This window comes from Epargyreus clarus, unplaced genomic scaffold, assembly GCF_041222505.1.
Source record: "Epargyreus clarus isolate Ecla_fem2 unplaced genomic scaffold, WU_Ecla_fem_2.2 ptg000010l, whole genome shotgun sequence".
Classification (NCBI taxonomy): domain Eukaryota; kingdom Metazoa; phylum Arthropoda; class Insecta; order Lepidoptera; family Hesperiidae; genus Epargyreus; species Epargyreus clarus.
The window spans coordinates 6191772-6216125 of record NW_027332218.1 but is presented as its reverse complement, the minus strand read 5'-3'; the positions used below and the strand labels follow the sequence as shown (position 1 = coordinate 6216125).

The following is a 24354-nucleotide window of genomic DNA, read 5'->3' as shown; positions in this document are numbered from 1 at the left end:
ACAAATTCCGTATGTGTATACTTTGAAGGCACTTTTTCTCAAAGTTGAAATTTATAAGGAGAGCAACTTGGGGTAAACTTTTTTTGCAAGCCCTTTGAAATATGTGTCTATGTGTATTCGGACACACATACACGGCTTGCATAAATATTTCAAAACCATGTATTAGGTGAATTATCGTGACGATACAAAAGTTGTTTCCAAAATCAAAATTTTGGATTAGTATACTCGTATACTGTAATCCAAAATACACATATAGGCAAAACGCATATCAAAATTACACCGATTAAATCGTTCTTTATTTATGGCAAACCAAATAAGCTAACAAACCTCTTTACTCAGAATATACCAACCTGTGTGCATACCAATCCGTAACAGCAGCCTCTCCCCAGGTCGATGCGGCACAGTTTTGACGCGCACAGCTCGCAGCAAGGCAATGGACATGCGCGCGATCTCCGCCGCGTGTCTGTTTCCATTGCGCATCGGCAAACCGGACACCACCATGTAGGCGTCGCCTATGGTTTCCACCTAGACAAAAATATAACTTGAAGGAGGTAGAAACCTTTGTGGTTCGACTCCGGCGGCACCACCGCCACACCTATTTCCGCATCATAACTGTAGTGTTAAACGCTCCTGTGTTCTGATTTGAAGGGTTTGGTAAGGGTGACATACTTTTCCGAGGCGTCCCAGCTTAGTTCTCAGGAGTAGCGGCGCATCTGTAGGCTGACCTCGGGTCAGGAATCTCTAATCCTATCTAATAACATCTTAAAACAGTGTAGTAAACAGCCGAGTAAGTCAAATAGCTTTCTATAGTAGCATTTAATTATTTTAGTATATTCAAATTTTACTTTCAATATGTGATTAATAAGAACTATGTTTTAAAATAATTATGTGTTGCAAAATTTTGAGCTTTAAAATTTGAATTTTGTCCCCTTCAATTTTAATTTTAGTTCATCTATCTTAAACTTACTGATGATGATACTTACCTTATAAACATCAAAATTCTCGATGATGGAATCAAAGCTGGTGTACAGATCGTTGAGCAGGTCGACGACCTCCAATGGCGTGGACTCTGCTGAGAGCTGGGTGAAGCCGATGATGTCGCTAAAGTAGATTGTCACTTGGTCGTAGGTCTCCGCCATCACCGGTTGACCCATTATGAGTTGGGAGGCTACAGACCTGAACAAGATTATAAAGAATTATTTGATTGGTTTGTTGGACTGGTTGGTTGTATATTGTATAACCATTTTTGGTTACTCCAGAGGTAACAACACCGTACTATTTGCTATCTTATAACAACAGTATGAAGCTCTGCTTGGTGGTAAGGAAGACATACTGATCTAAAGCCTTCCAACATACTCAGACTTTTATTTTACAGTATAGGAGTAGCAGACGAGCTTGCAGTCCACCAGGTGATAAGTAGCTACTGCCGTCCATGATAATCTGTAATCAACCTCAGATAGGATTTCTACCTGTGGTGTCTACCTGTGGTGAGACACCTGAGGATTAAGCTGGAACGCTTCGAAAAAGTACGTCACCCTTACCATACCCTTTAGACCAGAAAATACTCTTATCCTAATTGTTTAAGGTAAACATATTTCTATTAAAAATAAACATTTGGATTTCCACATTTTAAATCATGTCTTATGGTAGGTACTTGTTACAAGTGGAATAAAAGATTATTCCTTTCTTTTTAAATTGATTAAAAGAATGAATGAAACATGAATGTTATCAAACGGTCTATAGATCGTATCGTATCAGCAATCGTTTATTCAGAATTGGAAATCGGCAACAGCAATCGTAATCATTATTAATGGATCCCGTTCGGCTTTCCTCTGAACGATAATCAATGTCGCACACGCTTGTATTGAATTTAATGTAGAACTGTAATCATGGTATAAGCACATATTACCAATCTATACTAATATTATAAAGGGGTAAAGTTTGTAACTTTGATTGTTTGCTTGTTTGTTTGTAAGGGCTAATCTTCGGAAATACTGAATCGATCAAGAAAATTCTTTCAGAATCAGAAAGCTACACTACTCAGGATAGTTATAGGCTATATTTTATTATGATTGAACACAAAGCGGGCGAAGCCGCGGGTACTGCTAGTTACTAATAAATAATGTGATTATGGGACATATGTATAAATTATATTATAGCTCAGATTTCATCGGTGTACTTATTCATCCAGTTTTTTAGTATAGTAGAAGTAGAAAGGAGTATTTTTATGAGAGTGAAGTTCTCGTAGCATACAAGCATTCTGTCTATCTGATGGTAAGTGGTTATTGCCGACCATGGCCATCTGTTTTCAACTTCAAATTGGATTGTAGCGGTACTTAATTGACTATAGTTTTTTTTTTAATTTATATGAGCGACATTGCACATTTTCCATCATTTGGACTACTTGGTCAGCTGCTACTTCAGTCATAATATAAATAACTTAAAGAAGTAGTCCTTGTTACAAAAATAGAACAAAGAATGTTTCTTTCTTATATCTTTCTTTTTAACTTGATTGAAAGAATGAATGAAAGATGAATCTTATCAAAGAGCTGTATAGATACTATCGTAACAGCAATCGTAATCATTATTAATGGATCCCGTTCGGCTTTCCTCTGAACGATAATCAATGTCGCACACGCTTGTATTGAATTTAATGTAGGACCGTAATCATGGTATAAGCACATATTACTAATGTATAATGTGATGACGGGACGTACGTGTGGGTTAAGGACGCGAAGTAATATTCATACAGTTTTTAGTGACATGAGTTTTTTTTTATAATATTCTAGTAGCAAATAACCACGCAGTCGATCTGATGTCATCAACTCATTACTGCCCCGTGCTGGACAAGGGTCTCCTGCCAGAATAGTCCACCTGATGGTAAGTGGCAACTATCATCCATGGCTATTTGTATTTGATCCAAATCCAGAATACTAGCTAATATAGCAATATTATGGGAGCAACCCTTAGTATTAAGTTCAAATGCATATAGTACACTTGCTGGTAGGTAGGTAAGTGTCTACTGCCGCCCATGGACAAATGTAATCAACCCCAGAGGACTAGAGCTGGAATGCCTCGAAAGAGTATGTCCCCGTTGCCATTATCTTTCACACACAACACAGCACCTTTTTCTACCTTAAAACTGTTATTTTAGGGTACAAATAGATGTGACAGTGGTACCTGCGAAATCGAACCAATACGGTTTACGACCTTCGACTATATTCGGTTGTTACTAAATAAAAATGAAACATGGACAAAGTTTAAAAAATGCAATAAAAATTACTTTCACGAGTACTTTTATATCACTTTCACTTTAATTAAAGTACACTATTTCAATTTCAAAACTTTATACCCCCACAATTAAAACATTCCAGTACCTACATAAAGTTGTTAATTGCATAAGTGTAACATTAACATTGCCGAGTTAGTTAGACGCGGTCGTGATGTTGGAATGCAAAACTATTAAACATACCTTTTTAGGGTTATATGTGAAGAACACTCTTATTACTTGTATGAACTGCATTTTTGATGGTTGACATGTTTTTTTTTTTTATATAATATAAGGGTAGCAGACGAGCATGCAGTCCACCTGATGGTAAGTGGCTACTGCCGCCCATGGACATCTGTAATCAACCCCAGATAGGATTAGATATTCCTACCTGAGGTCGGCCACGGATGCGCCGCTACCCCTAGGACTAAGCTGGAACGCCTCGGAAAAGTCTGTCTCCCTTACAACCACACCCTTCAAACCGGAACACAGCAGCGCCTAACACTGCTGTTATTAGGCAGAAATAGGTGTGGCGGTGGTGCCGCCGGAGTCGAACCACAAAGGGTTCTACCACCTTCAACATATTCGAAACATAATTGTTAGTCGTCATCGTTACTGTCCCACTGCTGGGCACGGGATTCATCATAGAGAGAGAGGTTTCGGCCGTAAACCACGCTGGTTAAGTGCGAATTGGTAGATTTTACACAACTTTGATAACCTCTTAATGAAATAGGATTACTATAAATATCTTTCCGTCCGTCTTTCATAGTCAATTTTCTCCGAGACTACTGGACCAAGCCAGTTGAAATTCGGTACTCATATGTTTTTACAGAACTCTCAGGTGTATATAGGTTTCGTCATGATGTTTTCCTTTACTGTTGTAACAAGTGGTAATAACTTTGAAAGATGCGTTTGTTTGAAAGATACAAGAAATCTGAGATGCATGGAGTTTCAACCTCGGTCCCCTGATTGAGATACTATCAAGTATCTTCTCGTATATCAAGTTAAATCAATAGAATTTCAGATATCCGCATAAATAATAAAAAAGCCACAAACAACAAGTTCGATATAACACCCCTATTTTATTTTACTATATCATAAAAACGGTATGAAATTTTAGAGTTTAATCTTAAACCTGTTTTATGTATTTTATAAAACTTCCGTAACAAAATAATCGTATAACTCTGTATATTAACACTTAGATGAGCAATAACTTTTTTGAGATATGGTTTTGTAACAAGAAAAGCTAAGGTTAATTCCGTAAACTATTGGTATAAAAGTTAACAGAATTCCGGTGGTATCATTTGACAGTTATATAAGTTGTAAGGCAGATATTGGATGGTTGTACATGCAATATAACGAAGCACTTATGAATTCGATTTTGAAAAAACCTTAGTCCTCAGGGACAACAAAGCTTTGTGGCCGACCACAGATAGAAAGAATTACAGTGACGTAATAGCGTAATAGAAAGAATTACACTTACCATCAGGTGGATTGCGTGCTTGATTCCTAAATCTATTACAATATACTGCAACACACGGAATAGTTGTACTCACTTGGGCAACAGCTGGTACAGCAACTCCTCGCATTTCCTCTTCTCCTCCAAGTAATCCGATGTGCGCTCTTCTACCAGCGCCTCCAAATTATTCGCGTACTGCTCCACTTGCGTCAAGAGCATGTCCAGACGAGTTGATGTTTCACAATCCCTGATAAATAAAGTTTCTAATAAGTTTGTGAAATTACAAAAACATTCTAAAATTTCTACTGCCATTCCCTAGAAAATGTGCTAAAGTTGTTATTTACAACGGAGTAATTACTGAGAGTGAAATTTGTGATTGTGAACAATATACAAGTAATTCAAGTATATGTATGTTTTTTTAATGTTCATTCTGTAAAATTATTTGATTTTTGTTTAGTTTCGGCATTCGAACATTTATAAAAACACGACCCTACTCGAAGGTCCAGACTCCAGAGCCCGTTATACTCAACCTATACAAATTTTGTCTACTAAGAATTAAAATTTAATAATTTCTAGAATGAAAAACTTTTGAAGGGCAAAACATTAAATACAAACTATACTACTACAACGTACTTATTAATCCTTTGGATGTTTTCCTTCAAAGCAGAGAAGTCAGGTCTGTCGTCTTCGGGTAAGGTCCATGGAGGCTCGCCCGTGAGGGACTGGCGGGGAGAGGCCGAGAGGGGCGAAGTACCGCGGTTACGCATATCTGCATTACCTAGACAAAAGTAAATATTTTTAGGAATATAATAAAATAATTGCTAAAAAAGTATTTGAAATATATAACCAACTACATAAAAAATATTGTCCAAAATTAGCCCTACAGGTATTCTATGAAAGTCTAATCCATCGGTGTAATAAAAACTTAGAAAATTTGAAATACGATAAAAAATTAAATTAATAAATTGGTATAACTTGTCTTTCACAAGACTTGCGATAAATATTATGGTATCCCATAATTCACTAGTATTAGTTCAGAGCGTGTTGTATATATAAAATATATTTAGAAAACTTTGATAACGTGATTCAGGTTTTTACAGCGCCATCTCTTGTTAGACAACGTTAAACCGCCACACTTTCCCAAGGTCGACTATCCATCTAAATACGTATGTGTAAATGAATAGTCGGTTTAATATTTACTGTAATAAATCTTTATAATAGCGATTTAATATTTTCATTACTTACGTTTAAACTTATCCTCCAATATAGCAGCGCAGTAGTCGCACGCGAGAGTGCAGTGAGGCCTCCGGGACTCGAGCAGAGGGCTGACCGCCCGCCGCGGGCTGGGGGAGTCCGCGCCCCCTGGCGGGACCAGCGACATCGTCCTGGAACAATAATAAAACCATTATGGTTTTAGACACTTATTTAGACAGTGGTCGATATATCGTAGTACCTATGTCTGCTATGGTAAAAACGAAATTACTTTGTTAAGTAATATTATATAATAATAAGTTTAAACAGGTTATGTTAAATATCCATCAGGGCATTATAATAAAATTATGTATATATCTAAAAAAGCGGCGGGATATGTTCGATGATGTGTGACTTAAAGTCCGAAAAGAAAGAAAGGGTTGGCTCCGCTGGAAGCAGTTCCCTACTAGCCTTATAAGACCCAGAACTCATTTGTATATAGTTGACAGACTGATCGCAGATGATAACACAAAAAAAATTTTTTATTGTATAATGTAAAGTTTACTTTTAAAAGTCTCCAGAAAAAAATATTTTCATTCAAACGAGCATTCATTCATAAATGCGAGGTTTGTGATCGATAAACTTTAATAATACAAGTAACTAAGTAGGAAAAAGTAACCATATAAAATTAATTAAAGGTACGTATTGACTACGACCAGTTTAGTTTCTAAGTTTAAGTTAGTAAGAATATAAAAGTTGTTTGTAAAACTATTTTCTCATCCTTCTTAGTCTCAAAAATGTTTATAGAATTTATCTACACAATTTTTCAAGTTTCTGTAAAGTAACGGCTATATATTTTCAGCAGACAAGTAGTGACCGTTTTTCCTCCGTTGTAAATCTTCGTTAGCTCTAAATCTGTATCCTTATTTGAACTTTACTAACGATGTCAGGAAAAACTTAGAAATAAATAATGTTGTTTGTATACGATGACCCTTTTTACTTTCACTAAAGTAAATGTAAAAATTTATTTATGTGTACACATAAATACATATACGATACACGATACCTACACGACACAAGATTATGTTTATACATAATCTTGTGTCGTGTAGTTACGACTATTTTATAATAGTCGTAATTACAGCTTAGAATTAGTTCTATTTGACTTCGCAAATATGGAAAAACTGCATGACATAGGTATATATGTATTAGTTATATGTATAAAAGGCCCAATTTAATTTTACGTTAAAAGTTATAAGCAATAACTGAAAACTAAAAATTGAAATAATTGAATTTTGTGGGCTTTAAAAAAATGTTTCGCAATTCTATTGTCCGTAGAATTTTTATCAGCAATGCAATTACTTTTATTGTCAAATCACTGTCATAAACATGCAAACCTCTGTTGAACGCATTTACATAATAAAAGCAGTGTCATTCGAATTCTAATAACCGCTGTCAAAATAACGTAAATACTCGAGATAAAAGAAATATTTAAATTTTGTCATAACTGTTACTTTAATACTAAAGAATGTGTTTAATAAATCATAACAATGGGCCGAAAGTTTGTGAATATTGCGAAATTTTAGAGAATTATTTAATAAGAAAATCTTCCCCAAAATTTATTTTAAATTTAATTTTCAATTTCTTTCGTTATTTAAATATATCGCGTCGTTATAGGTCGGAGTTTGACCGGATAACTTAACTGTTATAAACAGCTGTAGCATATAATCAATCGTCTTTAATATAAATGCAGCTAATTTAAAGGGTGTTTTACGACAAATTAATCTTCTATATATCTAATATATGAGTATCTAGTTTTATGTGACCGAAACTGATGAATATATTATGTACACAATCATAGATACTTAAGTAAAAAAGCTCCCTTTACAGTAATAAGATTTTCCCTTTACCGTTATTTCTTAATAGGCAAAAATTAAAAAGGTTAGTAACGTAAACTTAAAACGGTAAAACACTATATTGTTATGCTATTTCATGTTATAATTTTTTTAAATAATTATCAAAACTAAATTAAAACTAAAATAAAACCTAAATAAGATATAGTTAACAACTCGGATTATCAAGACTGTTTCAGTTTACTTCCAACTTCAATCCTTCTGACTTTAATATAACTGTGTTAACCTTTGAAACTAGACAGATATCAATCAGAATTCAATTTTATCTCAGTTAGTGACTTTTATAACATTTATTAGACATAATACAATTTAACTACAGTGACATGACAGTTATTAGATTTACCATGTTGGTACGAATAGAAATACTCGTATTTCGAGAGAAAGTAAATGGAGATAAATTTCACGTACCTATTACTACGAATTAAGTTTACTACTCACTATGTAAGTAAATTGTAAGGCTCCCAGTTTGATGACCGACATCTAAATATCTCCCAAGCCTTTTTTTATAATATAGAAGTAGCAGACGAGCATGCAGTCCATCTGATTGTAAGTGGCTACTGCCGCCCATGGACAATTGGACATATGTAATCACCAATCCAACTCCCGACCGATCCCGAAATTGCTAAAATGTATGGATTGATTGAGATCTACATGAGGTAAGAAATATTCGAATATATCTATGCTAAGGTCCTTTTTTGTCATGCGGATGTGACCGCACTCGTGTCTTATTAGCACGCGTGAGTTAATCCACAGCAATTTTCGCAATCCGTATGCATGCGACAAGCATTACAGGAATGTTATCTATGAAAGGAAGAATGCAAGTTGTACGAATGCGAACCTAATCCGAATGGGGTGTAGTTCGCGCCAAACTGCTAGTCCGCTCTGAATATGAGAAAAAGGGAATAGAGAGAGAGAGAGAGAGAGAGAGAGAAAAGAAATAAGAGAATCTGAAGAAATGAATCGCGTCGCCATAGCAAATTGTATGACTGCACCTGTCGCAACAACTTCAGAGCGGACTAGCAGTTTGGCGCGGGATACCCGCGTGATATGTAAGCATGTATAAGCCATCGTATTTATCTAAGTAATTAATTATACTTGTAGTGTTTCTAATCATTAACATCTGCGATGATCTTATCGATATCAAACCCAAACAAAAACATACAAAATAAAAGGTGGTAGAACCCTTTGTGGTTCGACTCCGGCGGCACCACCGCCACACCTATTTCTACCTAATAACAGCAGTGTTAGACGCTGCTGTGTTCCGGTTTGAAGGGTGTGGTAAGGGAGACAGACTTTTCCGAGGCGTTCCAGCTTAGTCCTCAGGGGTAGCAGCGCACCTGTGGCCGACCTCAGGTAGGAATATCTAATCCTATCTGGGGTTGATTACAGATGTCCATGGGCGGCAGTAGCCACTTACCATCAGGTGGACTGCATGCTCGTCTGCTACTCTTATATTATAAATAAAAAAAAAACAGTTTGTTTAGCGAGGGTTTTGCTCGTAGCAATATATTACGTCGTTCTATCTATCTTCGTCTGAGCGTTCGTACTTTCTCGACCAGTTAATCTCAACCTGATATCTACTGAACTAGTAGATACTATTATATACTTAGGAAATATTTTTTGTTACAGTTTTATCAAATACTATTTTAATGCACACAGTGAGTACATAATTTTGCAAATAACTTAAGCACTGAAAATTTTTTCATCAACCGAGATCATTTAAAAAAGGTTGAGAAGCACTGCTTGAATAAAAATCGGGATAGAGATTGGAACATTTTATGGTGAAATTTGGTCATTTGTTAAAGTTGGGTATCACTGGCTAGGCAAACAGCTCGGGACAGACCGGGAACTAAATAAACAGATAGTTGGACGTTGGTAAATGACTATTTCTAGGATAAAACGCGGCTTTTCCCTACAATGTTGGGTTAAAAGAATCTAAAACAAGAATCTAAATGTTTATTGCGGCGCACCAGTATTGGAATAAATTGAAATTGCTCGTAGAAATAATGTTTGTGACATCAGTGGCTTATTTCATAGGCATATGTTTATGAATTTAAGGCTGAAAAAACATTTCATTGTGTTTTCGCATTATGAAGTATGTTATGTTATGAAGTAAGTTACTTACGCACTAATGTGCTGAATCCTACTTCGTATTTTTATGGTGAGTTTTTTTTCCAAACATAAGTATATAATGCTTGGTTCAATTTTCAAGTAATGCGAAAGGAAAAATTTAATAGCATTTTACCTAAAAAAATGAATGTGAAGTAAATAAAATATTTTTATTAACTGTTTGTAGTAAGCATAATCTCTAGAATATTGATGTCACAACTTAATCTTAAAGAAAAAATAGTCCAATTCCAGTCCTTACAACTCCATTCCTTTTATTATTCGATCATACAAATCAATGGATTTTAATAATCATTTCCTAAAATAACTCAGTCCCATGAAACAAACATCTACATATTATGTTATATACAACTACTGACATACACATACATATTAATCCCGAGCTACAGAAGCAAGCGCTCATCACAAAGGCAATCAGATGCAAATATGTGGTAATCAACCACTATACATTTGCATTCAATTTCCTTTCAACATTTCTTAATTGCGATCATTGTTCAGGCAAATGATAATAATGTACTTATGAAATGAACGAATATTGTTTATTGCATTGCATTTGACAAATCAATTGGAAATTGACAAAATCTAAATTAACTGCACAAAATTTGAAATTCTAAATTCAATGATTAAACAACATATTTTTAACGTGATATAATCAGTTTTGTTCGATAGAGGCACCACTGTCACACTTATTTTTACTGTGAAGTAGCTCTCTCGTTTCAGAGGAAGGGCGTGGATACCACCTGAGGGGTTACTATAGTCTGATTCATAATTAGGTGTCCAAAATGTAAACAAAGGTGTTGACCTATCAAGAAAATACGTTTCAAATGGTAGTTTCTTATTTTTGACAATATTAAATTAATACAACAATAATAAAATAATAATTTAAATAAATTAAGATGAATTCACATTTTCTAATATTTATATTACCTCAATTTCGTTCCATACAGTAATAATAATAAAAAACAAGGTTTATGGTAGAAAATTAAAATGTGATAATGGTAACACAATTGGAACCCAATCATTTCTTGTGCCGTCATTTTTAAGTTTCGTAGCTGATGTTATTCATTTTCGTGATTGTAATCGAACTCGAGTGTATTATCGTTTTCATAGCGCGTTTGTTAAATTGTGAATAAATGTTAAGTTTTCGTTTTTTGTTGAGTTTGTTAAAGTTATGTTTCTTGTTAATTTTGACAGTGACATTTGTTTGTTTACATTTTGGACACCTAATTATGAATCAGACTATACCATCTCTTATAACGGTATTACGTTAATCATACATTGATATTTCGTACTTCGACCTCATTAAAGTAAGATTGCTTTTATTATATTACAATAAGCAGTTTTGTATTATGTCGGTCGAAATTAGTCACTTTTTTTTTGCAGGAATTTTTAAGCAAAATATGACAATTTCAGTTGCTTTTATACAATGGTTAAGCGAAAAATGAATAAGGGTTTAATTTTGTTCAACTACGTATGACGGAACGAGACCGTGGTACGAACGAGATGACACTAGTTTTGATGTCTCGTTTCCTTTGGATAAGGAATAGACAAAATTATGTTGATGCAATATTGAAATAATACTTTCCGGAACTATAATGATTTTTAAAAGATGGTGGTAGGCCCCCTTTCTTACGGATCAGGCAATCATCTTAATCTGCAGATGTGGCAACTCAACTGTGATCGAGTTTAGGTATAGCATCTGTTATATGTGTTGTTTATAGATGTCCATGAACAACAATGTTCACTTACCATCAAATGTTGTATACTTTGCTACTTCATTCATATAACTACGAGTAGCAATTATTCAAAAACGAAGACACAACCACATAAAATATATTTTAATAAATAAACGTTTTCTACACTGACAGCCACACACTAGGATTCCGTGTCGTGGGTGCCATGGACACACACATAGACAAATACACAAACACCCAGACCCAGAAACAGAAATCTAAATTCATCATTTAGATTTCTGTCTCTGGCCGGGGATCGAACCCGGGACCCCTTTTCGCCACGCGGGTCGTCAATGGGTTCACTCCCACAATTTACACGAATCCAACGACCGCTATATGTTAAAATCCGTGAAGCTTTTTAAGCTGTAAGGCATGCCGAAGAAACAGACATAAATAGATACGCTCGAAAAACATTACCTTCCGCACATGGGCAAAAAACCTAAGTACGTATCCCAAAACAGCATCAATTCCTTCGATAAATCTGGGAGACTGATATATCGAGATTATATTTGTTTAGTCAAATACCCATCGTTTTCACACCAAATGTTTTCCTTCCATTATTTACAGTTCAGCGCACTCAGACATCTCGACTGTGCGATTTATTTGCTTTTGTAACAACTTCCATTATCTGAAACCGAAGTTGCGACGCCAGGAACTTTGCGAAACTTTCACATATACCTACATTATTCACACAGCTGTTTGGAAACAATAAAAATGCTATTTGAATTTTAGGTGATATTAAAATGCTGTAGCTTTTAAGTAATTTCCTTTTGGATAAATAATTCGCCAAGTACGAGTCGAACTCGCACATGGAGGCTTCCGTACCACTATTCATTATTTTTGACTTATTTTTATTCTTATTTTCAACAATACTTAGTTATATGATACAACAATAGATGGCATTGGGGTGATGATGAATAATACGTAAACAACGTATGATAAAATTAAAATAACTATATTAAAATATGTTTTGTGGTTCTTATTTGTATTTATTATAATACCAGTTATAGTCGTCTTTTTAGTATTGTTGTTATAGCGGCCTCCGTTATGCATCCTCTGTAAAAATTTCATTTGTCTATCTATTACGGTTCCGGAGATATAGCCCTGTGACAGACGGAGAGACGGACAGACAGCGAAGTCTTAGTAACAGGGTTCCGTTTTTACCCTTTGCGTACGGAACCCTTAAAATGATTCAATACTTGGATTAAATGAAAATACCTACCAGCGATTCCAAATAGGTTTCTAACTGCAATTGGTGTGGTCTGGTCTGTTTGATCACAGATGCCCATGGGCGGCAATAGACTTACCATCAAGTTCGACTTCCCGCTAGTTTGCTTCTTTCATACGAGTATTTACATATAAAACTCTAATACCTCACCGCTAGTTACTGGTCCAGTAGTCCAAAGTGCTATTTACACTTTCGACTACTGTGAACTACTGGTTATAAAAAAATACAAATTTGACAAACCCACTTTCTAAATTTGCTATCTCTGTTTTGTATTAATAATTCCGAAATAATAAGAGCTAATCCTTACACAATTATAAATATTGATATAGGTACAATAAATCTACTTTCTCATATATCTAAATACATTTTTCTATCTAAATCTGTTTCCAATTACCAGTCCCCAAGTGTTGAATAGTTTACCTAGAAGTAGTTAATTACGAACATACAGCCAGCATTCGGCATTGACTAGACTGGAATCCGATTAGTGCTGAGAGGCTTCTAATGCCAATGGAATTCACTTCTGAGTGGAACATTCAATTTCACTGGTCTCTTAAGCTTAAAAGCTTAGGTACGTTATATGTAGTTATAACTATTATAACTAAAATTGGACCGAGCTACTGCTTATACTATTAGTGCAATGTTTTTTAGGGTTCCGCAGTCAAAGGGTAAAACGGTATAAGTTAGCCTCCGCTGTTTGTCCGTCTATTCGTCTGTTTGTCCGCCACAGAGCTGTCTTTTGAAATTTAACATATAGACACTAGAATTTTTAGAGTATGTATAACGGTGGAGTTGTAGTATGGTAATTAGGGTCCGAGGTTCAAATCCCAGGCCTCTAATTTTTCAAAGTTATGTGCGTATTAGAAATTAATTATCACTTGTTTAAAACGGTGAAGGAAAACATCGTGTGGACACCTGTATACATGAGAAAGTTTTCAAAGGTATGTGAAGTTTACCAATTCGCACTTGGGCAGCGCGGTGGACTATGGCCTTATCCTTCTCACCCTGAGAGGAGACCTGTGCCCAGCAGTGATACATTGATGGATTGATGATGATGATGATGTGTATGGCTGTGTGAGTGGTATGTTTATATGGAACTTTATTTAATTGCCATATGAACTATCGTTGAACCTAATTGTAGTTCAAAAGCTAACCTCAGAGTTAGCCAGAATAATAAAGTATCTCTATAACAAAATCTAATTCCCGACTGCTTAATTTTTAATTCTAATATTCGTCTGGAGTTCCTTCGTACAATAATAAAAACCACGCGCGAGGCTAATTCCGATACAAATTGAAAAGTTCCATCTTTTCCGGTAAGCTAAACTGTAAGGTGTCCCCTCTGTGTATATTAATCTTTGCGTATGTTATTCTTTGACACTTATGTTACCTTTATATTCGATAGCAAACTATAATAAATTCAGTGTCATCCCAGCATTCCAGTCTATTATTTCAACACCTCACCTTACAAAACATAATATGCCTTTGATTTGTGGCTTTCACTTCTAACGTGTAATCTTCACGAAAATACTCGTATATCGAGCCAATAATATCTTAGTTTTGGCTATGTTGACTTTTGTATAACTCTTATTTTGAGATTTTTTTTTTGTGTTTTTATCGGTTTCCATCTGACAATACCTGTTTATTGCCAAAGCTACCTGTAATTAACCCTAAATAGGATCTCAAACGCACATAAAAGATCTACGTCATCATAATGGACCATTCAATAATGTTTGAAGAATACCTTTATCAAACGCATCGGGCAAATATACATATTTTAACAAATTATTTAAACGGGGTCTTAATGCGCTTAATACTACTGTTACAAAGCAAACATAAAGCCATCAAACCATAAAAAATCCTTCCATTTTTGAACAAAAACATAAGATTAAAAAGAACGTAAGAGATTTAAAAAATCTATGTATGCTGCCGAAAAAGTCAGTTCTGAAAATAATAAAAAGTTGTTTGAATGGGGATTGAACGTGGAAAATGGGGAATGACAGCAATGCGATAACTGTCGGAATTCGAATGAAATTCATTCACGAATGGGATTTGCAACAGAGGTTAGTAGTATTGAATATGTATGCTCCATATAGCTTTATATATTTCTGTATGCGGATTTACGTATGTGCGGAGTACCTGAGGTATTCCCTGAGCGCTATGACATGGGGCTTCTTCTTCTTCTTCAAAAAAGGTGCAAAAAGAGCTCTCCTTCAAAGCCGGCGATGCATTGGCGACTCTCCTGGTGTTGCAAATGTTCATAAGCGACGTTGACTACTATCATCAGGTAGCACGTCTGCTTTATCGTTAGGCTCAATATCATATATACAAAAAAACTATGCACTCTTTAAATTATAAGTACCTCGTCATCAACCCATTATTGTCCCATTGTTGGCCTCCTCTCTGAATGAGAAGGATTAGGCTATACTCCACTGCGCTGGCCAAGTGCGTATTGGTAGACTTCACATGCCTTTGAGGTTTTTTTATTTAAAACGATCTCTCAGTTATAAAGCTTTCCTCACGATGTTTTTCCTCACCGTCTTAAACAATTTCATTTCTAATAGGTACATAACTTTCAAACAACAGAGGTGGGTGCCTGGAATTTGAACCTCGGACCCCTCGTTCGAGAGGCCGAGTTTCTTAACTATTAGGCTATGCAAGCAGTGATTTTTTAGTAATAGGTTTTAATAGATACCTAATTCACCTTTTTATTATTATAAAAAGGTAGCAAAGTAACAACGTAGTCCATCTGATAAGATCAAAGTCTTACGTGAACTCCAGACACAAAGGGTTCCATCGCCTTCTAGTTTTTTTGCGAATTTATCTATGCGCTTTATTCTGCATAATTTATTGCGTTATCCTACAATAAAGGTATTACGCCTTCTTTTATGCCTTTTGACTGATATTTATATCTCGATATCTTTTTGCGGTCGACAGGAATGTGACGGGATTCGAGCATCTTATATTCATATCAATAACAATGGTTTATTAATGATAATGCATCAATTTTGTAGGAAAAGGATTTGTATTTCAATTTGAAAGATTTCTATGACTAGTTCTCGGGTGACTTCAATCCGATTACCGTTAAAGGAAATTCGAAACGGAAGAAATTCCATTTGCGAATGGAACGGAACTTCCAACTCTTGACTCATAACTGACAGAAATATAAGTAAAGTAGTACATAATATAGTTTGTACAGCCAGCTCCAAAAGTATTTTTTTATAATATAGGAGTTGAAGACGAGCATGCAGTCCACCTGATGGTAAGTGGCTACTGCCGCCCATGGACATCTGTAATCAACCGCAGAGAGGATCAGATATTCCGACCTGAGGTCGGCCACAGATGCGTCGCTACCCCTGAGGACTAAAGCTGGAACGCCTCGGAAAAGTATGTCCCTTACCTATACACTAGCTGTAAGTTTTCCTAAATAAAATAAAATAAAATAAATTAAAATAAAACATATTAAGGTTCCAAAAATACCTATACACTCAAGCGTCCATAAGTGGCTGAACACAACTATGACCATAAAAGATAAACGTCATTAAGTTTCAAAAGTAGATGAACACTACAGTGTTAATATTAGCTAAACAATGACGTTAGCTAGTTTTGTACATATCGGTGTTCAGCTACTTTTGACACTACAATGTTCATCTAATTATGATGGGGTGTTCAGCTATTTATGAACGCTTAGTTGTATAGGTATTTTTGAAATCTTCATCTGCTCATCTACTTCTGAACCTGTACATTACAACCATAGATTAGTAAAGATACTTCGCCGCCTTGAAATTGAATGAAGCCACAAACAGCTTATTTTAGTAAGTTCTTTTTTGAATTCTTGACAAATAAAAACATTTTAGAGAAAATTTACGAATAAATAACTAATACTGCGTAATTTACGTAATAAATAAATAATTATATCAAATATTTTAGGGACATTTTAGCATGGAGACGTGGCAAAACTTTTTTACGCAACTATTTCAATTCTCAAAACTGGGTACATTTTCTTGTTAGGAGTGAGTAATCTTTACTAATCTATTATTACAACGTGGAATTCATGTTAAAACTAATTTGCCTCGAAATTTTCATTCATCGTTATCATTCATAAATCGTAATTATTCACTCACAGTTCATTACAACCTAATAACTAGGAAATTACTTCCATTACTCTAATGAAAACGTTCTATAAGATTTTTTCAGAAAATATTCTTAGGAAATGTGATCGTAACGTAAAGTACCTACTGTAATATAGAAAATGGGAGGGTCATTATTCCCTCGTTTGATTTATTTGCGTATAATAAAACGGTAATGGCTCGTCTGGGAGTCTACTGCCTTCTTAAACATGATGACAACAATACGGTTTTGATTTGATCTTTACGTTTGTACGTACATATTCCTTTTTTTTAACGAGGGGGAAACCTTCAAAAGGTGCCCAATGCCGTGGGAGCGACACGGGGTTATGTGGGATTCTTACCGCACTAAAACCCCCCCGTTGGCCGTTTTCGGCGCTGCGAACTCGTACTGCGGCTCCGGGATATCTAAAGGAACGCAACCGGAGTCCTCTTAGCCCGTTGCCCCGTCGGGCTCCAACCAGGTGGGCATGATGCTCGCCACACCGTCTGATGCGTACGACGTATGCGACCACATATACAGACAGACGTCCTTCGTCACTGGTCGGGCGGTTCGAGCTCTCACTCTTGCCGCCCGCAACCCCAGAAGCCCCCTTTTAGTCGCCTCTTACGACAAGCAGGAGATAACGTAGTCTTATTCTACTCCCGGAACTACAGGGCCGCCGCGTCGATGGTCGTTATATTCGCCCGCGGCGACTCCTCCTCATGTACATATTCCTATGAGATTTTTTTTATATTACGCGTGTTATCAGCGTATGAACACAACTTCCATCGTTTCATAAATCCTTTTCCTGTCATAGCATGTCAAGAGCAGTGATAGCCTAGGTTCAAATCCCAGGCACGCACCTCTGATTTTTCAAAATTATGTGCGTATTATAAAATAATTATCACTTGCTTAAACGGTGAAGGAAAACATCGTGAGGAAACCTCCATACCTGAGCGATTTATAAAAAAAAATCTTAAAGGTATGTGACGTCTACCAATACGCACTTGGCCAGCGCGGTGGACTATGGCCTAAACCTTCTCATTCTGAGAGGAGACCCGTGCCCAGCAGTGGGACAATAATGGATTGATTATGATGATGATGATTTTCCTGTCATGTGCGCCGCATGCATGCGAGTTGCGAAGGGATTGCAGAGAGTTCATGCGTGAAACAAGCGTGCCATCATAGATATGCACGACAGGAAACAGGCTAAGACTAGTGTTAGGATGTGTCTTTCCAATTCCTTTGAACTTTCAAATTCCAGCAGTTAGATAGAGAAACCGATAAGACTTATAATGTATGTATAAATAGACGCATATACATTGTTTTGTATTATAATTATAGTAATATAAATCATATATGTGGATTTGCTACAGAATATATCTTCATTATGCTTGCTAATCTAAGCAAATTAGAACACAATGCAAGCCAACTGGCGTGTAGTCCCATATCACAGCTATTTCACCAATTAATCTATACTATGTCCAGTCTATTGTGTTACTTCTTCGTTGATTTCATATTTCGGTACATATTTTTTTCGACCTTTTATATTACTGACAATATAGTAAATTACAGTCTTCAACATAAAATTGTAATTATTGTTCCAATTTGTAAAACTATTTTTCAATTTTATTTTTCATCTATTTTTCTATTGGTTAAATTAAAGATTATAATAACACATAGATCAATTGAATAACATGTATTTATCCCAATGCATGCAATACTTGTTCTAGTATATAATCCCCTTTATTCAAAATGAACTAATAGTAAAAATTAAAATACCTTAAAATCGAGTAGTTTAGGCACTTATTTTTCATATCTATTTTCATATTGCTGTTATACAAGTTGGAAAAGCAATTATTTTTTATTACTATACGAACATAGAAAGTAGCCTTATCGTTCTCCCATAGCGCCTATGAAGTTAAACTGCCTTTTTAATTGTTATGACTTAAGTTAATCTACTCCCCTTAGCGAACACATAGAATGAACGTTACCCTTGTAAAATAAAGATAATGGGGTCATAGCCCATAAGATTATGAGAATTAACCGTGACGTTTATTTCGTAGATTTATATTGGTAAAAGATTACAAATAAATATCAATCCATCTACATTTTTTATTACGTATTATTATAAATGCTTATGCAGATGAGATTAGATTTCTACCTGAGGTCGGCCGCAGATACGCCGCTACTCCTGAGGACTATGCTGCAATGCTTACCACATCCTCCAAACCAAAACACAGTACTTAGCACTGCTGTTATGAGGCAGAAATAGGTGTAGCGGTGATGTGTCCGGAATTGAACCACAAAGGGTTCTACTACCTTCAACCATTCAAAATGTATGCCTTTGAAATAAAACCTATAAAAAGAATATAATAAGCTTTTGACGCACATTTTCACTGCATTTTCTATCTGAATGCCTTTCATTAAACCTGTCGCGCGACATAAAGCAAAAAGCGAGTGTACATTCTCATGCCCTGCTTACGTTTCTTTAAGCTGTAGTACTCGTACGAGGTTATTGTTTAATATATAAACAGCAATAGCGAGTCACTGTAACCGATTTTTTAAATTAAGTAATGTACATTTTAAAAACGTACAATGAGGTGGTAGAACGAGTATAGTGTTACAGGGGAAGTATCTATAGAAGTATGCCTATATCTAGCGTCAATTTGTTCTTGCATTTCAGAGGGTGTAGATGTCAGTTGCCTTACCTATGAGACGACTTAATGCTGGAGAGTGGCAACATGTCGGCTTCATGTTAATTCCTGGTCTGCATGGAGTTGATTACGGGTGTCCAAGAACTATGGACGACTTACCGTCAAATGGACTGCATTCTTGTTTCCTAATTCAATGCTGCTTTCATTGATAGTGTATCTTATCAAAGTATTATTGTTAAAATGTTAAGATATGTCCCTTTCAACCTACATTTAGGTATACTACCTAAATGTAGGTTAACTACACAGAGCTACTCAGTTAAAAAATCAATATGAACCAGTTAATAAGTTTCTGTTTTATAAAAAGATACAATTAACTTCTTTTAAATTAACACAACGGGAGCTGATCAAATTTGAAATTCATCATATTATAATTTAACAGAAAATAATGCAATTCCCTAGTTTCATTTTATAACTTAATCATATTTCCCTATCATGACGCAATATAGAAAAGTATTATTCAAATAATTACCAATAGGCAAGTAGCCTCCCACGCAACAATATTGTTACACGCGTGGGAAGTAGCGGCCAGTCATTTTACTAGCATAATTAGAGCATAATGAATACTAAACAGCACCCTACACGGATATTTCAATAGATAATAAGTATACCTACCCTTCTATACAAAAATAAAATATAAATATTAATAACTTTCCTCTCATTTTCGCTCGATACTAAATGTAAAACCTCTCATTTTCTTTTATCGGTTGATCCGATTTTCATGGAATTTTAACTTCAAATAGTAAGATTAAGACGGTCGCACATTGGCGATATATAACGATGTAGCAGTCAGCTGACATCATAACCCTTCTATCGATAAGCTAGAACTTTATTGCTTCAGCTAGAAATAGGTGTGGACATAGTTCCCCAGTGGAAACTTTCAAATTTCCAATTTACAGATAAAATTATTTTAGAGCTGTTGACACAAATTAAGAACGATAGAAAAAGATACTTTCTACACTCATAGTCCCACATTCGGATTCCCTGCCCAAAGCAGGGCGCCCTGGACACATACATAAACACAGACACAGACAGAAATGTAAATTCACAATTTAGATATCTGTCCGGGGATCGAACCTGGAACTCTCCGCGCGATAGACCGGTATGGTGACCGCTTCACCACAAGTGTTGTCACTATAGTATTGTAATTTTGAAGGTGGTAGAACCCTTTGTGATTCGACTCCGGCGGCACCACCGCCACACCTATTCCTACCTAATAACAGCAGTGTTAGGCGCTGCTGTGTTCCGGTTTGAAGGCTGTGGCAAGGGAGACATACTTTTTCGAGGCGTTCCAGCTTAGTCCTCAGGGGTAGCGGCGCATCTGTGGCTCACCTCAGGTGGGAATATCTAAGTTTATCTGGGGTTGATTACAGATGTCCATGGGCGGCAGTAGCCACTTACCATCAGGTGGACTGTATGCTCGTCTGCTACTCCTATATTATACAAAAAAAATGAAAACTCGGAGCAAAATAGGACGTAACCGTGTGGTAAGGCCCATATAATATTATAGTACTACGCACGCCCACTCGATAATAGAATATGAGAGGATGATAATCCCGCGTGGGCGAAGCGAAGAATAATTGCCGATTCATTTAAAGTTCAATTTATTTACGTCGATTTCAACCCATTATTATCCCATTGCGAGGCACGGGTCTCCTTGTAGCGTGAGTAGAGTTTTGGCTTCCACCGCGCTGGTCACGTGCTAATTGGTATTTTTTTGACAACTTTTTTCTGTTAAAAATTCAGGTTTGAAAGTTTCCTCGTTATAGCAGGTAACAATTAATTTCTAAAACACACATGGGTTTGGAAAATCAGAGGTGCCTAGGATGAACCTCGAACCCCTCGATTAAGAGGCCGAAGTTCATTTAATTTATTAGTTGGCCCCTAATCGGACCTTCCCAACTCATAGTTGCTTGGTACAAAAGATTTCAGACCTCCTTGACATAAGACCTACGCCTAGGGTTGAGAAATACTTAGGTTTGTACCCAATATCAATCAATTCTTTTTCAAACTTAGAAACATGTTCAATACACGCACTACTAAACTTTAAACGTATTAGAAATACCAATTTCTTCCGAACTTATAAGGAACTTATAATATTCTCCAATAAAAAGGACACTTACAATAGGAATTGTCATAAGTTCATTCACAAAGAAATTTGTTAAGTCATGTGAAAGTCCTGCCTGATAAAGGTTCTAAGTATAAAGAAGTCGGACTGCAAAAACACAAAAGAGGCTTTGTAGTTCTAATACCTACAACACACCGCTTTGTTGAGCTAAGTCGAAAAGCCGCTTGGCCTTATGGCCTTTAGTTTTTTCCCTAGAAAAGGTAACTTACCTTTTATGAGTAGGTTTCTGGTCTGCTCGATAGAAGCAAAATTTTACTCGACTGTGGAAGGTAATGTTTAATTTAGGTATTAAACAAAAATAGGTGTAATAGTGGTGCTTTTGAAGTCAAACCAAAAAATCTTTGATAAGTAAAAAAAAAGATATTTCACCGCCTTGAAATTGGATAAAGCCACAAAAGGCTGACTTGCCAGTTATTTTTGTATTCTTGACAAATAAAAAACATTTTTAGACAAAATTTACGTTTAAATAACTAATACTATGTATGTAGTTTTTGTAATAAATACATATTTCAAACATTTTAGGGACATTGTGGAACGGAGACATGGCAACACTTTATCTAAGCAACAATTTCAATTCTCAAAACTGATTACACTTTCTTATGAGGAGTGACCAATCTATGCATTTTTTTCATCTTAGCCAAGCCAACAAATATACTTTTTTATGACACTGAAGTACCAAACGAGCTTTACATCTATATCATCATAAATGGTCACTTCCGCCCATGGACATCTGTAACCAACTCCATATGAGCAAATATTTTACCTAAAGCCAATCACAGACACATTGACACTTCAGGGGACTAAAATAGACGCCTCATATGTAAATCAGTCGGTTCAACCGGAACCCTTTCAAAAGTAAAAACATATATTTTAAGTCGTACAAATATGATAAAACATGTTAAGCCCTAAAGACCCTAACATGTTCTTTTGTTCCCGCGAAAGTCCTTTAGCTAATTAAGGTTTACCGAGCGAGCAAACTGACAACTCTCCACTAAGTCGGATTTAAATAATAAAGTAGACTTTAAAAGGTTATGTTCAAGATAATAGGGTTGACATTTTAATATTCTGCGCGTTCTAACTAACCTTTTTTTAATGCAAACATTTTATATAGTGATACTACAGTGAATATAGAATATCTACTCAGACGAACATGCAGTCCACAGATGGTAAGTGGTTACTGCCGCCCATGTAAAACTGTAATCAACCACAGATAATATTAGATTCCTACCTGAGGTCACCCACAAATGCATCGCTACCCCTGAGGACCAAATTGCTACGCCTCGGAAAAGTATATCTTCTCTATCACACCCTTCGAACCAGAACACAGCAGCGTTTAACACTGGTGTTAAAAGGCAGAAATAGGTGTTGCGGTGGTGCCGTCGGAGTCGAACCACAGAGTGTTCTACCACCTTCAATTTTTTTCTAATAAAAATAACATAAATTCGCCTTATATGTATGTTCTAAATATTGAAAAAACTACCTACTACCTGTGGGAGAATGCTTCATTTCATATATATAAATATTCCGTTTTTAAAATCACATGATATTAATTTCGAACTACCGCTCCGTATTAACAATTGGCTACCTGTATCATGGTACGAGTATAAAAAAGGGGCGCGCAACTGTCAACAGATCAGAAGTTGTCCAATAGTGGGCACGGCACGGTGGTGCTCTGAACTGTTTGGTATTTTGCTTGGGTGTTATTGTTACTGTGGTGGCATTAACGCTTATTCGTTTAATTATTTTAACTATAATTTTTATAAATATTGGTTAAATTAGTTGAATCGAAATACCATTGTAGATCTACCTACCGGCGCGCCCACATACCTACCTACAATACCATACAACTTTACATAGGTACATACATACATACATTCATACATACCTATTTACATAGTGGTAAAAGCCGCGTCGTTAGAATAATGTTTTAAAACAGCACTGTTTAAAACTTTGCCAACCGCATGTTTTGTAACAACGATCAACTCGTGCACGCCACGTATGGAAGTTTTCGCATTTATATATATTTTTTTATAATATGGGAATAGCAGACAAGCATGCAGTCCACATGATGGCAAGAGGCTACTGCCGCCCATGGACATTTGTAATCAATCCCAGATAGGATGAGATATTCCTACCCTAGGTCGGCCACAGATACGCCGCTAATCCTGACGTCTAAGATACAATGCCTCGGAAAAGTATGTCTCCCTTACCACACCTTTCAAACCAAAACACGGCATTTGACACTGCTGTTATTAGGTTATAGGTGTTGTGGTGGTGCCGCCAGAGTAGAACCACAAAGGGTTCTATCTATCTATCACCTTCAATTTTTTTCTGGTAAAAGATACAAATTATGCCGTATACTATGTTATAAATATTCGCTTCACTAACTTAACCTAAACAGACAAAATACTAAAAATACCTAACATACTGGTAAAAGCCGCGTCGATATTAGAATAACGTTTTAATACAGCGCTGTTTAAAACTTTGGC

At 35.9% G+C, this 24354-nt stretch overlaps 1 protein-coding gene across 1 annotated transcript in view; it reads right to left on the bottom strand.

Moving 5' to 3' along the window:
• The window catches only part of LOC140745207 (atrial natriuretic peptide receptor 2), a 66587-nt gene that overhangs the window by 4825 nt on the left and 37408 nt on the right, over positions 1-24354 (bottom strand). The window contains exons 2-6 of the mRNA XM_073076944.1: positions 5973-6112; positions 5361-5505; positions 4825-4974; positions 984-1176; positions 351-525 (exon numbers count right to left, since the gene is read on the bottom strand). Of these exons, the coding sequence (XP_072933045.1) occupies positions 351-525; positions 984-1176; positions 4825-4974; positions 5361-5505; positions 5973-6108 (799 nt within the window). The 5' untranslated portion in view covers positions 6109-6112. The remainder of the gene's footprint in view (positions 1-350; positions 526-983; positions 1177-4824; positions 4975-5360; positions 5506-5972; positions 6113-24354) is intronic.